Genomic DNA, 12,751 nt, shown 5'->3' with positions numbered 1-12,751 from the left:
AGAAAGAGCAACAAGCTTGGAATCGGAAGGATTCCCTTCGAGCCCCAACATCACAGCTCACTGGTTGCCTGGCTAGGCAAAGATCGTTTTGAGGAAGAGGCTGGAGAGAGCACTACCAAGGCATCAACACACATGTGGCTCATGGAATTGTGTGGGTTTCCTGGTTTTCCCAGTGATTCTGTTCCCTTCAACCATCTCTTCCTCCAGTCTAGCTCAGAGGCAGCAGAGTGCCTAAAAGCATAGGCTTTGGAGAAAGAGCCAAGTCTGAGTCTTGCCTTTCCCACAGATCACTTGTATGACCCTGGTCAAGGTCCTTACTTTTCTGCGCTGGTACTTAGTTTCCTGATCTGTAAAACAGAGATTTTAATATTGCACAGGGTAAGTATTCTCGGGACTATAGTATTTCATAGGATTGATATCATGAAGATATATGTGTGTAGTAGATTGTTTCCAAAGATAGTCACAACATTATCTCCCATCCCACATACTCTTTTGCAACGTGACCAAGAAATAGAGTCTGTCTTGTCTTCCCCTTGAATCTGGCCCAATGGCCTGTTTTAACAATCTAATATGGTGGAAATGATGCTCTGTAACTTCCAAGGCTGGGCCCTAAACATCTGCAAGTTCTACCTTGACCTCTTAAGGAAGCCAGTGGTATCATGAGGAAGCCCAAGCAGCCACGGAGAGACCCTCACATGGAGGAGTGATGAACCCCTAGGCCCACATCCCAGCTGAACTTCCAATCTGTGGGCCAGCATCAACTGCCAGCCATCCCAGCTCCTTAGTTGACACCACAGGAAGCAGGAGAACCCAGCCAAGCCACAGATTTGTGAGATCATATGAGAAATGATGATTATTGTGTTAAGTTGCTAAGTTTTGAGGTTTTTAATGCATCAATAAGGAAGGGAAACCAAGTGCTTAACAGTACCTTGCCCATAGTAAGTGCTGTAAGGAGGTATATGGAGGGAACGGTAACGGTGAAGGAGTGTTGTGAAAGGGTTAGAGGTCAAGGAAAAACTAACAGGGGGCGCCTGGGTGGCACAGCGGTTAAGCGCCTGCCTTCGGCTCAGGGCGTGATCCCGGCGTTTCGGGATCGAGCCCCACGTCAGGCTCCTCCGCTATGAGCCTGCTTCTTCCTCTCCCACTCCCCCTGCTTGTGTTCCCTCTCTCGCTGGCTGTCTCTATCTCTGTCAAATAAATAAATAAAATCTTTAAAAAAAAAAAAAAAAAGGAAAAACTAACAGGGGTATGGGGCAAGCTGTATGAAGATGTTAAAGGTCCTCTAGCCCAAAAATGTGCTCTGCAATCCTCCTGAGCTCCCCATCCCCAGGGCTCTCCCACTTCTTCAAGACAGCACCAGCTGATACAGGAAGTGGCCATTTTGAGTAACTCCATTAGGAAGTCCTTCCTTATATTGAACTTTTCTAGCATTTCCATTCATTGGTCTTAGTTCTGAATTCTGGGGTCCTATAAAACAAATTTCTTTTGGAAATGACAACTCTTTACATATTTGAAAACTATGACGACTTTGTCCTTCATTCTCCCCTCTTCTCCTACCTAAAGGAAAAATTCTCGAGATTCTCTCCGGTGGGATGGTATGGTGTTCAGACCTCACACCTTCCAGTTTGCTTTTGGTGCCTCTTAACAGGTGGCAGCCAGAATCCACCCATCTTAGATGTCTGACCATGCACTGGGGGAATGAATTAATGAAAGAAGACTGACCATGTGATGAACTGGCCAGGTGGTACATGGAAGTTCACTGTCATCCTCCCTACATTTGTCTTTGAAAATTAAAATAAAAAATTTAAAAAATTTCAGTGACCCCCCCCCCAAAAAAAGAGAGGGGGGTAAATGATACCATGTTTCTATAAAGTTATGGTGCATTTAGGCAGGGAATTTCACGTGCCTTTTGAGGGTTCAGGATCAGGCAAAAGTAAACTCAATGAAGAAAGAAACACTGAGAATCTAGTCTGAAACCTGCAGCTGAGCAGAAGCAGAGGAAGAAAAAGGCAGGCAGAGACTTCTCTAACAAGCCCCCCAGCATCAGGAGCACCTTAGAAGGCAGCCTCTGAGATTTCTGCCCAGAATTCTGTTCAGATTGATGCCCCCGTGACTCAAGTCTTACAGTGATTACTCAATCTCTGACTTCGTGGGCCAAATGTGGGGCTCCGTGTCCATAAACGTGGATCAAGTTCTCACGAAGTGACGGGCCCAGGTCACGGGCGAACCGGGCTCTGAAGTCCACGAGGGGACCCTTCCCTGGACCGGGACGTCGGGGATCGGGTGGGAGAACCGCCCAAGACTTTACCTAGTTGGCACTTCCTTGGCTAAAAAAAGGGGGGGTGAACTAGGTCCCTGTTCCCGTAGTGGAGCGACTCCGCCAGTCCCCAAACCGCCTCGACCCCCTACGAACCCGAGACACCGAGATGCCGAGACCACTTTCCCAGTTCCTAGAGGGACCGCTATGGTCCCGTTAGACTCCCCCCGGGGGCGGGGCTCTGACGCACTTCCGACTGCGCCGGCAGCGGGGTGCATCGAGGTGTCCGAGCGCTTCGAGCGGTTTCAAATCCGGTGCGTCTCTCGATTTCTGGTTCGCGTGGCGGGCGAGAGAGGGAGCCTTGGCCGAAAGGGTTCGGGGAGGAGAACCCCCGCAGACCGGTCCCGGGAGGTCTTCAGGGAGGAGCCCCGCGCTTCTGCCCAGCCTCAGGTAATGGAGGCGCTTGCTCCCGGGAAAGCCTTTTCCTCCCCGCCCCGGGGGGTTTCACAAATGAAACTGCCTCATTCTTGTTTCAGAGCAGTTTTTCTGTGCTCTCTCTGAGCCGAGCCGTCTGTCAGTCGGACCTGGGTTGCCTTCTCTATTTCCCAGGCTCTCAACAGAAAGTCCGAACTCAGGGCTAATTGATGAGGGCTAATTGATGAGAACACGCCTGAGGGGCCTGGGGACCTGCTCTGGGAAACCGAGCCTCATTAGAAGTCCCGGGTCGCGGCTGATCCAAAGGAGGGAATAGTACCGTTGGGCTTTGTTAAGGTTAGAAAGCATGCACACAACAGGCATCTGCTCGAGTTTGGAAACGCATTTTTATCTTACCATTTATAAATAATTTGTTGAGAGAAAGGTGATCTGGTGGGTGAGGTCCTTGGAAACCTATGTTATAATAGGAACAGTTGAAAAAACTGTAAAGAAGAGAGTTGAGAAGCAAAAAGCAATTGTTTTCAGGGATTGGAAGGCTGCTATGAAGAAAGTAAGTACCGTACAGTAGAATTCTGTGCCTCAGTTACCAAATTTGCCTGCCTAGGAGTTTTCAGGTACACAATGAATGTGTTAAAGACGTTCTACCGTTAGTTGGTAAGTACCATTCAGTTGTTAGAATCTGTGATAATTTGGCTTATTTATACCCTATCTTGTTCTGTAATGGATTTGGGGCACTTTTATAAAGTAGTATACATTTTGGGAAATGGGCATAAAAGAGGGAAGGAAAAAAAAAAGACTCTGGAAACAGGAACGATTCTCTTCTGGTTATAGTAGACTGTGAACTTATAAGCCTCTTGTGCTAAACATTCTAGGTAACCTAAAGAAGGTAGTTCACTGTGGTTGAAGACAATGGGACTTAGTAATGAAGCCTCTTGTTTTCTATCCACATGCTTTGATTTTATAAATACTTTATTAAGAAAACTTCAGAAGCCTGGGCGCCTGGCTGGCTTAGTTGATAAAACATGCAACTCTTGATCTCAAAATCATGAATTCAAGCCCCACATTGGGCATAGAGCTTACAATCAATTAGTCCATAAATTTTAAGAAAGAAAGAGAGAAAGAAAGAAAGAAGAAAGAAAAGAAAGAAAAAAAAAAATCAGAAGCCAAGACCTGGAGGGCATTCCTAAGTGAACCTTTAGGCAAACTCAGCATGACCAAATGTGAAGTAACTGGCTTTGCTCAGCAGGGAAAAATCAAGACAGAGCATTATCGGATTTTTAAGAAATCTTTGCCAGTCTGATAGGTGGAAACATTTCATTGTAGCTTTAATTCTCATATCTTTTATTATAACTAAGGTTAAGTGTCTTTTTGTGTATTTGTTATTAAGCTGAGATTTGACAGACAAATAGAAATCTGCCCTGAGAACTGAGCGTTGATGGGGCATAGGGAATGAGCAGGAGAGTGATGAGATGGTATGAGGAGGCAGAGGCCTGATTGTGACTTTTGTGTGCCAAACAGAGAAATTAATAAAATGCTTATGTGCAGATTTGTATGCTAAACCTCTGCTGATACTAGACTTATAATGTGTGAAACTTTGATTTTTCAGAGGAGGGAACTTCAGGAGCTAAGGGCAGGCCGCCCCAAGATGGGACACTTCAGCATGAGAAGTATTTTGAGTTAAACGCAGTTGAAACCCAGCAGATTCAGGAAAGGCTCTTTACGGTTCCCCTTAAGTGCCTGCCTGTACCAGAAAGAGAGCTATTCAGGAGATTCCTCTTTACCTAAAAAACCTGCATAATCGGGCACCCTTTGTTTTGCAAACATCTCCTCTCACCTTCCTGCTAGTGATCTTCCTCATCTTAGTATCCTCAGACCCCTCTCCTTAGCTCAGGTTGTTATATAAGCCTCCCTGTTTCCTCACTGCCTTCAGAATTTCACATCTTTGTGGTTCCCTGTATATACAAAACTAAATTTGATTTTCTCCTGTTGATTTTTTTTTTAAGGTAAGCTGTATGCCAAATGTGGGGCTCAGAACCCCGAGATTAAGAGTCACATTATTTATTTTAGAGAGAGAGAGCACACACACATGGGGAGGGGCAGAAGGGGAGGGAGAGAATCTCAAACAGATTCCCTGCTGAGTGCAGAACCTGAGAGCTCAATTGCACAACCCTGAGATCATGACCTGGGCCAAGATCAAGAGTTGGCTGCTTTTTTTTTTTTTTAAAGATTTTATTTATTTATTTGACAGAGATAGAGACAGCCAGCGAGAGAGGGAACATAAGCAGGGAGAGTGGGAGAGGAAGAAGCAGGCTCACAGCAGAGGAGCCTGATGTGGGGCTCGATCCCAGGACTCCGGGATCACGCCTTGAGCCGAAGGCAGACGCTTAACTGCTGTGCCACCCAGGCGCCCCAAGAGTTGGCTGCTTAACTGAGTGAGCCACCCAGGTGCCCCCAAAGATTTTTTTTTTTTAAGTAATCTGTGTACACAATGTGGTCCTCGAACTCTCAACCCTGAAATCAAGAGTTGCATGCACTGCTGACTGAACCAGCCAGGCGCCCCTTAAATGTTTTAGTTTAGAATAGATCTCTAGGAAAGCTCAAAGGTAGTACAGAATTCCCATATACCTCTTCTCCAGTTACTGTTAACTGCTTACATTACTGTGTACATTTGTCACAACCAAGGAACCAACATTGGTACATTACTATTAACTAAGCTCCACAATTTATTTGAATTTCACTAGTTTTTCCCTAATATCCTTTTTCCCTTCCAGGATCCCATCTAGGGTACCACATTATATTCGTCTTCAAGTCCACTTAGTGTTCCCCGGTCAGTGACAATTTCTCAGGTTTTCCTTGTTTTTAATGACCTTGATAGTTTTGAGAAGTACAGGTTAGGTATTCTCTAGAACGTCCCTCAATCTGGGTGTGGAGGAGGAAGGCCACAGATGTAATGTGCCTTTGTCATCATTATCATTAACCACGGTAATGTTAACCTTGGTGACCCGGCCGAGCTAGTGTTTGTCAGATTTCCGCACCGTAGTGCTTCCCTTCGACCCTTTTCCCTACTCTCCTTGTGGAAGTGAGTCCCTAAGTGCGGCCCACACGCCTGAGGTAGGGAGTGAAGTCCACCTTCTTGACAGAGGGGTATCTGCGTAAATAAGTTGGCATAATTCTGGATGGGAGATTTGTCTCTTCTCCTCTGTTTATTCAGTGTCCCCCCCCCCCTTTTTTTTCACATGGTGTGGACTCAGAAATATTTATTTCACCTTTCGGGTTATGACTCAGTACTGTATTATTTTGTAGCTCACATTGTTTCAGCCGTGATCATTGAACTGTTTGTCACTGCAGGACGCTCCAGGCTCATTTTGTATGCTCCCCAACCGAGAATCGACCATTTCTCCATTTTCTAGTAATTGTTATTGGAGAATGATATTTAGAAACCAAGATCTGGGCTCTGGGTGTGCTGATGGTGGGATGTCATTGCTTCTTAACCTTCACAGCAGACAGCTAGGAGATAAATGTCTGTACACTAATTCACGTGCACACACTTAGCTAATTCTGTATCCGCCTGCGTCTGGAGTAAAATAAGCATGAGTTTATGCTGCCATATTTGTTTAGCTTAAATTTGTACTGATATTTTTTTAAAGCCTGATTTTACAGGTTTTGCTCCATAAGGAGCCCCAAAGGTCCATATATCACATTCATTCTTTCCACAGATATTTGAGCCCCTGCAAAATACCAGGCATATTGTAGATACTTGGAAATAGCAGTGAAGAAAACAGATGAAAGCCCCTGCCCTCAAGAGTTGATGTACAGGAAAGAAACAGTTGGGGTTTTTGCTTGTTTGTTTGGGGTTTTTTTTGTTTGTTTGGTTTTGTTTTTTAAAGGGAAAGGGCACATGGCTGGCTCAGTCAGAAGACTTTGGGACTCTTGATCTTGGATCTGTGGCTTCAAGCTCATGTTAGGTGTAGAGATTACTTAAAAAAAACAATAAAATCTTAAAAATTTTTTTAATGAGAAAGAAAGGTAAAATATATAGAGATAAGTGATGTGGAGAAAAGAGTAGATTAGGAGCATAAGGAGTTCTGGGGTGAGGGAGGGGTGTGTGGTTTAAAAGACGGCGGCCGGGGCTGCTTCCGCAAGAGCATAGAGTACAGACCAGCCGTGTAGAGTCTGGAGGAAGCATTAGGCAGAGGGATAGCAGGGAACAGTGCGCTTGGGGTGGAATGAACGAGAGAGAGGTAGGAGATGAAATCAGAGACAACAGGGCTGAGACTTTGTGAGACCTTGTCCACCATTGTGATGACCTTGCCTTTTCCTCTGAGACACCGCCTTCAAAGGTATGAGGAGAGGAATGCTGTGATATGACTTGTATTTTAACCGGATCACTCTGGCTGCCTGTTGGCAATAGACCAAGAGCCAAGGAAGCACTCAGAAGGCTCTTGCAGTACACGGGCCAAGAGGTGAGGGGATGGGGTGGCAGTGTTGGAGGTGGTGAGAAGTGGTCGAACATTGGGTTTTTTGGCTGTAGAGCTCACAGGATTTGCTTGCAAATTACATGTAGAATGTGAAGGAGGAGTCTGGGATAGCTAGGTTTTTGGGTCCAAGAAAACAGAATGATGCAGTTGCTGTAAACTGAGGTGAATAGCTGCGGGGGGAATGATGGGGACTGTGGTTTGGGGCATGTTAACCTTGAGGTGCCATTGGACGTGCTGGTGGCGACATCAAGTAGTTGGTCGTCTGAGTCTAGAGTTCAGAAGAGAAGTCCAGGCTGGAGATAAGTTGGCGGTTGGGAGTATAGAGATGGTAATTCAAGCCGTGTGACTGGATGAATCTCCACGGAGAACGGACGCAGCAAGGATGAAGGGCGCCCGCACTTGGCCCTGCTCTCATTTGTGGTTTTGCAAACACATGAATATGAGTCGTGGGCAGCATCTAAGGGAAACTTTTTCTTCTTAACGTTTTCTTTTTTCGAGTAACCTTTACACCAACGTGGGGCTCAAACCTAGAGATCAAGAGTCACACACTCTACCAACTGAGCCGGCCAGGCTCCCCAACTTTTTCTGTAGCTGTCCCTGGGTACATGTTTTGCACAGGCAGTTATGTGATCTGTGGGTTCGGATATGCCCTTCTGGGAGCAGGTCCACTCCCTGTTGAATGCCACCTGTGTTACTATGTAACTCCTCGTGTCTTGCTGACTTTCCCAGGCTTGATCCCAGAAACTGAGCAGCGCAGATGGATTCCAGTGTCTTTCCTGTTGCAGGGATGCCCTTCTCTGGGTGGAGTGTGAAATTTTGTAACCAGTTACGAAAAAGTATTCCAGCACTGGGGAGACCTACTTCAGAGCATTTCAACTGAATGCCCCCGGCACCACTACATCTGTTATTTTGAGGTTATTTTAGCCTTGAGTGCTAGTGCCTTTATTTTAGGAAACGAGACAGTGTGCTCCTGTCCCGGCTCAGTTTTCAAGTTATCGTGAACTTGGGCGCTCCGGCAGCGGGTTGGGTGTGCAGGGCAGCATGAGGGAGTGGGCGGTGCTGATTCAGGTCCACCCTGTCAGGACACCTGTTGACATCTCATGGGATGCTTCAGAGTGGGGGCGGGCTGGAGGGGCGTCCCAAGTACTGGCATCCCTAGAATTCTGAACTAATAGCAGCTGGTAATTACTGCATTTCTCATAAAAGATTACATATTGAGGTTCTAGTCCTAGAATCCCATTTCAATTATTTTCTTAAATTACCAGAATTGGCCACAAAAATAAGTGAAGGAGAACATTCATATAAAATAGATGTTTTTACTGTGTGTTTACTAAATGTGTGAAACTAAATAATACAAACGCTGGAACATGTACATTTGTGGTGGGGGGGCTCTGCGTGGTCTTTGTCGTTTTCTCGGGGTTGTTCTGTTTTATTTTTGAAGACCATGAAGTTTGGGCATTAGTGGTAAACCCATTCTGTTTGGCTTTGAAGATATTCTGATTTTCTGATATAAAAGCAACAATACCCATTACAGAAAATTTGGGAAATGAAAAAAAGAATTTAAAACACTGCAGTCCTCTATAACCCAGCAGTATCACCGTTTGTGTTGTATCCTTTCCTTGGCTGTGAGTTTGGGGCCATATGTGAGACTTGGTATTCAGGTAATACAGCCAGATCTGTGAGAACCACATGAGCATTCGCAAGGGTTTTTTTTCATTTTTATTTTTTTCATACTCAAGTTTTTAAATGCCTTAGATTTAGATTATCTGTGACTCCTATTTTCTCATCTTCCGTAAGCCGTTTGTGCCTCCTTTTTATGGTCTCTACCCTTGTTATCAACATAGGTTCACGTAACGTAAACCGCATAGGCTTTTATCTGTTTGGCTCTTTGTCGAGACTTCCGCTGGAGTTTTCCTGCTCTCAGTTATCCACACCCAGAGTGGGACATCTATGTGACGTGACAGGTGTTGCTTACAGTTTGGAAACATGCTCGGGAAGGCCACTCACAAGCATGGAAGGTTAATTTATGCAGGTTTCTTTCAGAGTGATTTAACGAATGCTGATAATTATAGTCTGATTCTGACGTCAATTTACTCGTTTATTTTCCATCTCCCACAAACTTGAAAGCTCCGTGGGGGCGGGAGTGCATCTGGCTTGCTCATCACTGCACTCCCAGTTCCAAGCCCATGACAGGTATTCAAGTAAATGTTGAGTGAATGGACTTCACTTTTTTGGTAAATGAAGAAAATAGAAGTAATTTATATTTACTACAGATGTTTTTGGTGTTCTCATGTATCAACTGACCGAAATATTTAGTATTTAATATTTAAAAGAAAAATACTTTTAAGCATTTTGCATTTGTATCATCTACTGTGGTTTAATTTTTTCCCCCTCAGTTTCTTCTCAGCAATAAATATCTCATCAAAATAAATACCTCTGTAAGAATATAGGTGACACCTAATCACTGTCATTCCGCTTGTCTTTCTGTGAAACCTAAAGGTGAAGGACATTTAAAAACTTGCGTGTGCCCTACTTAAAAGTGGGTCAGGTGAAGCTCAAAATTACATCATTGGGGCATCTGGGTGGCTCAGTCAGTTAAATGTCCGGCTCTTGGTTTCAGCTCAGTTTATGACCTCAGGGTCATGGGATCAGCCTGGGTGGGGCTCTGAGCTCAATGCAGAGTCTGCTGGTCTCCCCCCTGCCCCCCACATGCTCACAGTCTGTCTCTCGAATAAATAAATAGGATCATTGAAAAATAGATTTTTAAAATTACATCATTAATTATACTCAATTATTTTAAAATATTCTAGTTAATTCCAACTTTCTAACATGATTCCTGGTTGTGCTGACTAGCTCCATCGTTTAGCTTTTTTTTTTTTTTTTTTTTTTTTTTTGGTAAAGTAGGGGGTTTGTTGTGGGGCTTGTTGAACTCGTGACCCCTGAGATCAAGAGTCACGTGCTTTACTGACTGAGCCAACTATGCACCCTTGGCTAGCAAATTTTTCATAGGATTTAGACAGGCTGCATTTGGCCTGTAGATATCCTGTTGAAATCTCAGGAGTTGTAAGATTCTGAAACAGTTTTTGGAGCAAAGTTAATTTAGATTTAATTTTAAAAGTATGCCATTGTGCACTTTTTATTCGAGTGGACACAAAGTAAGGTTAAGTAGGATATCCTGAGCTGACTCCTGAATGATTTTGAACAGTAATTTTTATATGATAGATTTATGGTGGCTGTAATATCCACAGTTTCTTGTGCTAAAGGTGTGGCTGTCAAGACCTAAAAAGCATCCTTTCTTTCTTTTTGTAATTTATGGTAACCATATTTTCTCAGGTTTAACGTGTAGCCCTAAAGAACGAGAAACCCAAAGGAACCAATATTTCTGCTCCACAGAGTCCCATCTCTAGTGAGGCTGTTTCTGGAATCTGTGTGATGACCAAGGTTTTGGGCATGGCTGCAGTTCGGGGCTCTCGGCCTCCACGGGAGAGGGGGCCTGTGGTGGTTAAAGATGAGGACGAAGAGGAAGGGCAGAGCCTGCCCAACCTGGAGGTGTTCCGCCAGCGCTTCCGGCAGTTTGGCTACCATGACACACCGGGTCCCCGGGAGGCCCTGAGCCAGCTCCGGGTGCTCTGCTGCGAGTGGCTGAGGCCCGAGATCCACACCAAGGAGCAGATCCTGGAGCTGCTGGTGCTGGAGCAGTTCCTGACCATCCTGCCCCAGGAGCTCCAGGCCTGGGTGCAGGAGCACTGCCCACAGAGCGCTGAAGAGGCCGTCACTCTCCTAGAAGATCTGGAGCAAGAACTGGACGAGCCAGGACAGCAGGTAGGCTGGGAAGACCTTCTGTGCTGTGAGGCTGGGAGTAGAGCACTCTGTGCAAGACTGGGTTTATCCATCCAGTGCGAGGGGCTGAATGGAAGTTTCTGCAGACTTAGATCATGTTTCCTCCTGTTTTTCTTCTCCTGTCCAGTATTGATCTTTAGCTGTGGGAATTGAGTGAGATGGATGTGTTTCTGTTCTTTTCCCTGGCGGTTGTACATTAGGTCTCCTGAGGCTTTCTTTCCTTCCGCAGTTGCCCCTTGAACAGCACAGGGCTAGGGTTGTCAACCCCTCCCCCCCCAGCACACGTGCATTTGAAAATCCCAATATAACTTTTGACTCCCCCAAAGCTTAACTTCTCAGTAGCCTACTGTTGACCAGAAGCCTTACCAGTAATGTAGTCAATTAACACTTATTTTGTATGTTCTGTATGTTATATATCATGTTCTTATAATAAAGTAAGCTAGAGAAAGGAAAACATTAAGAAAGCCATAAAGAAGAGAAAATACATTTACTGTATTGTATGCAGCTTTAAAAAATATGTGTGTCAGTGGACCTGCGTAGTTCAGACCCATGTTCAGGGGTCACCTGTAGTCCTGAGGTGAGCTGTGCACAAACCCCACCATTCCTGATTGTCTCTAGGTCTCATCTCCTCCAAATGAACAGAGGCAGGTGTGGGAGAAGAGGTCCTCTTCAGAAACAGCCAAGTTTCCAAGCAGCACGCAGCCCCAGTCTGTGGAGACCAGTCACAGATGCGAAGGTTGGGAGCCCTTATACATCCAGGAGACTGGGGAAGAGCAGGATTTCACTCCAGAGCTGAGAAAGAGTCATGGTAGGGACTGTCTGTCATGCTGTGTGCTTGGTGCCCCAGGCCTTTGTGGTGGAAGAAACAGAGTAATTCTGATTACTGGTTGTGAGGCAGTCCCCCTAGACCGACTTGCCTGGTCTGGCTGCGTAGGCAGGATGAGTGCCTGAGTGCCTTTCCTCCCAAGTGCGTCTCAGCCAGCGTCCTAGCATGGGGACATGACGTACTCTTAAAAGGTTTGTCAGAGTGAGTTTAAAAAAGGGACTGTTTAGGGACACCTGGGTGACTCAGTCGTTTAGGCATCTCGGGTCATGATCCCAGGGTGGTAGGATCGAGCCCCGCATCGGGCTCCCTGCTCAGTGGAGAGCCTGCTTCTCCCTCTGCGTGCTGCTCCCCCTGCTTGTGCTCACTCTCTCTCTCTCTCTGTCTCTCTGACAAATAAAATCTTAAAAAAAAAAAAATGGTGGGGGGACTGTTCACAGAGGTGTGACAGGTTGAACGAACCAGTGAAAGATGATGCTTGTTCATTTGTTAATGACTGAGTGAAGAACCTGTGAAAATCAGCGTTGGATTATGCAGAAATGGTCCCAGGTAAATTCTTTTCAGCTTCTGCCTCATAAGGTTATTTAAAATTCTTCGCTTCTTAATTGAGTTACTTGTTTCCCACACATAGTTCATGGCAACTTGAAGGAAAGTCTGTACGTGTAGCCGAGTGATTGCTCATCACCGAGAGTGAAAGGGACTTTTATCTGTTGCTGCCGGCGGCAGCGGGAAGAAAGAGATGGTTGAGGGGAGAGAGCGCCAGGGACCAGGGAAGGGGCTGAGAGGAAAGTACCTTGTTGACGGAGGCTTCTGTACTCATTGCGGGGGGGGGGGGGGCGACAGGTCTCAGGGAGCCCCTAGTTCAGTGTGGATTTCTCTGACTCCCCTTTCCATGTATGTGGATGGGTTAGATGGACT

At 45.6% G+C, this 12,751-nt stretch overlaps 1 protein-coding gene across 4 annotated transcripts in view; it reads left to right on the top strand.

Moving 5' to 3' along the window:
- LOC113267890 (zinc finger protein 3) overlaps positions 1 to 12,751 on the top strand; it is a 58,659-nt gene that overhangs the window by 28,877 nt on the left and 17,031 nt on the right. Inside the window, exons 1-3 of one of the 4 annotated variants that reach the window (XM_026516180.4) lie at positions 2,279 to 2,707; positions 10,564 to 10,992; positions 11,629 to 11,818. The exons of 1 other annotated variant lie outside the window; for it this stretch is intronic. In XM_026516180.4, coding sequence (XP_026371965.3) covers positions 2,465 to 2,707; positions 10,564 to 10,992; positions 11,629 to 11,818 — 862 coding nt within the window. In that variant the 5' untranslated portion in view covers positions 2,279 to 2,464. Of the gene's footprint in view, positions 1 to 2,278; positions 2,708 to 10,503; positions 10,993 to 11,628; positions 11,819 to 12,751 lie in introns of those variants that run through there. 2 more of the 4 variants (XM_048224728.1, XM_048224727.1) reach the window with 2 other exon arrangements.

Source organism: Ursus arctos, unplaced genomic scaffold, assembly GCF_023065955.2.
Source record: "Ursus arctos isolate Adak ecotype North America unplaced genomic scaffold, UrsArc2.0 scaffold_2, whole genome shotgun sequence".
Taxonomy (NCBI): domain Eukaryota; kingdom Metazoa; phylum Chordata; class Mammalia; order Carnivora; family Ursidae; genus Ursus; species Ursus arctos.
The sequence above is the reverse complement of the archived record's forward strand: the minus strand, read 5'-3'. Positions and strand labels throughout refer to the sequence as shown.